Below are 5,111 nucleotides of genomic sequence, written 5' to 3' on the forward strand. Positions count from 1 at the left end.
CTCTCTCCCCCTCCTCCTCTCTCCCCTCTCTCCCCCCTCCCCCTCCTCCTCTCTCCCCCTCTCCCCCCTCCCCCTCCTCCTCTCTCCCCTCTCCCCCTCCTCCTCTCTCCCCTCCTCCTCTCTCCCCTCCTCTCTCCCCCCCCTCCTCTCTCTCCCCCCCTCCTCTCTCTCCCCCCTCCTCTCTCCCCCCTCCTCTCTCCCCCCTCCTCTCTCCCCCCTCCTCTCTCCCCCCTCCTCTCTCCCCCCCTCCTCTCTCCCCCCTCCTCTCTCCCCCCTCCTCTCTCCCCCCTCCTCTCTCCCCCCCTCCTTTCTACCCCCCCTCCTCTTCCCCCCCCCTCCTCTCTCCCCCTCCTCCTCTCTCCCCCTCTCCCCCCTCCTCCTCTCTCCCCTCTCCACCCTCCTCCTCTCTCCCCTCTCCACCCTCCTCCTCTCTCCCCCTCTCCCCCCTCCTCCTTTCTCCCCTCTCCCCCCTCCTTCTTTCTCCCCTCTCCCCCCTCCTTCTTTCTCCCCTGTCCCCCCTCCTTCTTTCTCCCCTCTCCCTGTCCTCCTTTCTCCCTCTCCCCCCTCCTCCTCTGTCCCCTCTCCCCCCTCCTACTCCTCTCTCCCCTCCTACTCCTCTCTCCCCTCCTCCTCTCCCCCCTCCTCCTCTCTCCCCCCTCCTCCTCTCTCCCCCTCCTCCTCCTCTCTCCCCTCCTCCTCTCCCCCCCTCTCCCTCCTCCTCCTCTCTCCCCACTCCCCCCTCATCTCCTCTCCCCCTCCTCTCTCCCCCCTCCTTCCTCTTCTCTCTCCCCCCTCCTCCTCTCCCAGGGCAGCGCTAATCGCTAGCACCATCACATATTATCCGGTGGTGCACAGACGCAGTAAGGAGCCTGTACACAGTCCGCTGTTTATTGCGCAGTCTCGGCGCAGTTGTTGTGGAACACCGTGACATTGGCGCCTCCCAGTAATGCGTTGAGCTGGCGCTGCAGGCTGGCGATGCTCATCCCGGACTGGACTGTGTTGGCATTATTTGGCGCCAGAGATCCTTCTGCTCTGATTGGTCGGTTGTTGTTGTCTAGGCAGCAGAAGGCGCTCCAGATGTAACTGGGAATGTTGACGCGCTGCGCCCCGTTTACTGAGATCCAGTTGTTTCCAGGGACAACGCCAGTGACGACGTACATCCTGCCGCAGCCAGCCGCCATGTTCCGAACGCTCATCTCATTGCTCCTCCAGGCGCCACTGTTCAGTGACCCGTACATCGGCGCCACGTTGGTTAGGGTGTAGGTGCTTTTCTGTCCCACTCCCGCAGGGTGGTCAGCGTTGGGGTTTAGGTGACCTTTGTGGTAGTTGCTCCCGGGATAGTCGGAGTTCACGGCTTGGAACTGGCGGATGAGGTCAGCAGCGACTCCGGGAAGGCCCAGGCTTCGGACGGCGCTCTCAGTCTGCGGCTGCAGCATCATCTCGCTGGGGAGCCTGATGTCCACCAGCTGTAACACAGAAGCACCTGTAGCAGCTGCGTAGGAGTTACTCCATGTGACTGCGAGTAGCTGCTACGCACGTGACATATAGGAATTGAATCCGATATACAGAAGAAAGGGAAAGGTCCCACAGATATCTCTTGTAATGTGTGCACACTTAGTGGTATTAATGATCAGTTTGCGATGATGTATAAATGACTAATGACTAATAGTAATTAATACTACTATTTCATTTGCACACATTACAAAGGGATAATTCTCTGGGAATCTTTATTTTTGTATATTGTAACATATAGGAACACAAATGAAGGACCAGAGGCAGAGTAAGTGTTTACTCGTCCCAGAGACAGAGTAAGTGTTTACTCACCCCAGAGACAGAGTAAGTGTTTACTCGTCCCAGAGACAGAGTAAGTGTTTACTCACCCCAGAGACAGAGTAAGTGTTTACTCACCCCAGAGACAGAGTAAGTGTTTACTCACCCCAGAGGCAGAGTAAGTGTTTACTCACCCCAGAGACAGAGTAAGCGTTCACTCACCCCAGAGACAGAGTAAGTGTTTACTCACCCCAGAGGCAGAGTAAGTGTTTACTCACCCCAGAGGCAGAGTAAGCGTTCACTCACCCCAGAGACAGAGTAAGTGTTTACTCACCCCAGAGACAGAGTAAGTGTTTACTCACCCCAGAGGCAGAGTAAGCGTTCACTCGTCCCAGAGACAGAGTAAGCGTTCACTCGTCCCAGAGACAGAGTAAGCGTTCACTCGTCCCAGAGACAGAGTAAGCGTTCACTCGTCCCAGAGACAGAGTAAGTGTTTACTCGTCCCAGAGGCAGAGTAAGCGTTCACTCACCCCAGAGACAGAGTAAGCGTTCACTCACCCCAGAGACAGAGTAAGTGTTTACTCACCCCAGAGACAGAGTAAGTGTTTACTCACCCCAGAGACAGAGTAAGCGTTCACTCGTCCCAGAGACAGTAAGTGTTTACTCGCCCCAGAGACAGAGTAAGCGTTCACTCACCCCAGAGACAGTAAGTGTTTACTCGCCCCAGAGACAGAGTAAGTGTTTACTCGCCCCAGAGACAGTAAGTGTTTACTCACCCCATAGACAGAGTAAGTGTTTACTCACCCCAGAGACAGTAAGTGTTTACTCACCCCAGAGACAGAGTAAGTGTTTACTCACCCCAGAGACAGAGTAAGCGTTCACTCGTCCCAGAGGCAGAGTAAGTGTTCACTAATTTCAGAGCAGAATAAGCGTTCCCTCATCGCACACTCAGCGAGAATGGGGTTAATACTGCCTCCTGCACAGGTCTTCACAACATCCAGACATAAACAGTCTTAGCTCAAACCCAACCCCTCTACATTATATATATATATATATATATATATATATATATATATATATATATATATATATATATATATATATATATATTTGTTTGTGTCAATTGGAGTGTTACCTAATGTAGACAACAAGAGACGAGAAAGCCCCATTACTATCTGTCTCTTTCTGTCTGTTCTTCTCAGAAATATGGGTCATTTAGTTCAATCCTTTGGCCAAAACATTTCAAACTGCAACGACGTCAAGGTTAGACCCTCTTAGCAGGTCCTACACTACCTACAGTATATTATACCATCCCATGCATACATGTCACGCATCCCATGCATACGTCACGCATCCCATGCATACATGTCACGCATCCCATGTATACGTCACGCATCCCATGCATATATGTCACGCATCCCATGTATACGTCACGCATCCCATGCATACCTGTCACGCATCCCATGCATACATGTCACGCATCTCATGCATACCTGTCACGCACCCCCATGCATACATGTCACGCACCCCATGTATACCTGTCACGCATCCCATGCATACCTGTCACGCACCCCATGCATACCTGTCACGCATCCCATGCATACCTGTCACGCATCCCATGCATACATGTCACGCATCCCATGTATACGTCACGCATCCCATGCATATATGTCACACATCCCATGGATACGTCACGCATCCCATGCATATATGTCACACATCCCATGTATACGTCACGCATCCCATGCATATATGTCACACATCCCATGTATACGTCACGCATCCCATGCATACGTGTCACGCATCGCATGCATACCTGTCACGCATCACATGCATACATGTCACGTGTCGCATGCATACCTGTCACGCACCCCATGCATACATGTCACGCATCGCATGCATACCTGTCACGCATCCCATGCATACATGTCACGCATCGCATGCATACCTGTCACGCATCCCATGCATACATGTCACGCATCGCATGCATACCTGTCACGCATCGCATGCATACCTGTCACGCATCCCATGCATACATGTCACGCATCGCATGCATATCTGTCACGCATCCCATGCATACATGTCACGCATCGCATGCATACCTGTCACGCACCCCATGCATACATGTCACGCATCGCATGCATACCTGTCACGCACCCCATGCATACATGTCACGCATCGCATGCATACCTGTCACGCATCCCATGCATACATGTCACGCATCGCATGCATACCTGTCACGCACCCCATGCATACCTGTCACGCACCCCATGCATACATGTCACGCATCGCATGCATACCTGTCACGCACCCCATGCATACATGTCACGCATCCCATGCATACATGTCACGCATCCCATGCATTCAACGTCACGCATCGCATGCATACCTGTCACGCACCCCATGCATACATGTCACGCACCCCATGCATACATGTCACGCACCCCATGCATACATGTCACACATCGCATGCAGTTGGCTGCAGTGTTTTGTTTCCGCTTCTCTCGATGCAGTGGAGGAGAGTTTGTTGTATGGTCTCTTACCTGCGGCTCCAGTCGGAAGGTCTGATCTGCCCCAGTCGTGTCCCCCCGGTCTGCTGTCCAGGATGTACGCAGAGTACAAAGGAGTTCGGTTCAGCTTGTGATAGAGTGAAGCAAAGAACGGATTGTTGTAGTTCTCATACGTCTGACAGATCGGTGTGATAACATTGTTCTGGTTGGAGAGGTTTTCAAACCCTTGTGGGGGGGTGCTAGCGAAGAACTGGCCACGGCAGTCACTGAAGCTTGGGCTCACCTTGGCCAAGGCTGTGTTCATAAGAGCCACGGCTAGCAGGAGACAAAACACCATCATGGAAGGTTGTGATTGAGGATGAACTCTTTACTTTGGAGTAACCACAAACCTGGTGTGTTATGACCACAATGTTTTCTACACTGGCCCGAAAACATACTCTCCCAATTTTTATAACCTCTGAGAACACCTCACATCTGTTGGGTTCCCAAATGATTTAAATCAGCGCATCATGGAAGCAGCCTCCACAAGGTTAATATTCCACTTCGCACCTGCTGAGTTCTCAGTTGGCTCCTATGAGCCAAGAACGGAGCCTCTGGGTGCACCGGGACAGACAAGAGACCAGGCCGCACAGAAGCCAGGAAGGCAGGTGTGCGACGCAGGCAGGCAGAAGAGGTGGACGTGCCATCTGTAATCAGAGGCAGCGAGTCCAAGTGCCAGACAGTGAGCAAACCCTTGTACAGATTGATGAAGAAACCGTTTCAGCCAATTAGCCAAATTATTAAGACATAACGAAGAAACAAGTGGAAACGTTCAGCCACTGCAAACCAAAC

General features: G+C 52.5%; 1 protein-coding gene across 1 annotated transcript; it reads right to left on the reverse strand.

Moving 5' to 3' along the window:
- Positions 1 to 873: 873 nt before the first annotated feature.
- Positions 874 to 4,685, reverse strand: LOC142475285 (endonuclease domain-containing 1 protein-like). The gene is given in 3 exon segments (XM_075581216.1): positions 874 to 1,466; positions 4,314 to 4,358; positions 4,360 to 4,685. Coding segments are annotated over 3 exon segments (885 nt in total). The 5' UTR covers positions 4,621 to 4,685; the 3' UTR covers positions 874 to 887.
- Between the last annotated feature and the right edge of the window lie 426 nt (positions 4,686 to 5,111).

The sequence above is a fragment of the Ascaphus truei genome, unplaced genomic scaffold, assembly GCF_040206685.1.
Source record: "Ascaphus truei isolate aAscTru1 unplaced genomic scaffold, aAscTru1.hap1 HAP1_SCAFFOLD_1132, whole genome shotgun sequence".
In the NCBI taxonomy this organism is placed as follows: domain Eukaryota; kingdom Metazoa; phylum Chordata; class Amphibia; order Anura; family Ascaphidae; genus Ascaphus; species Ascaphus truei.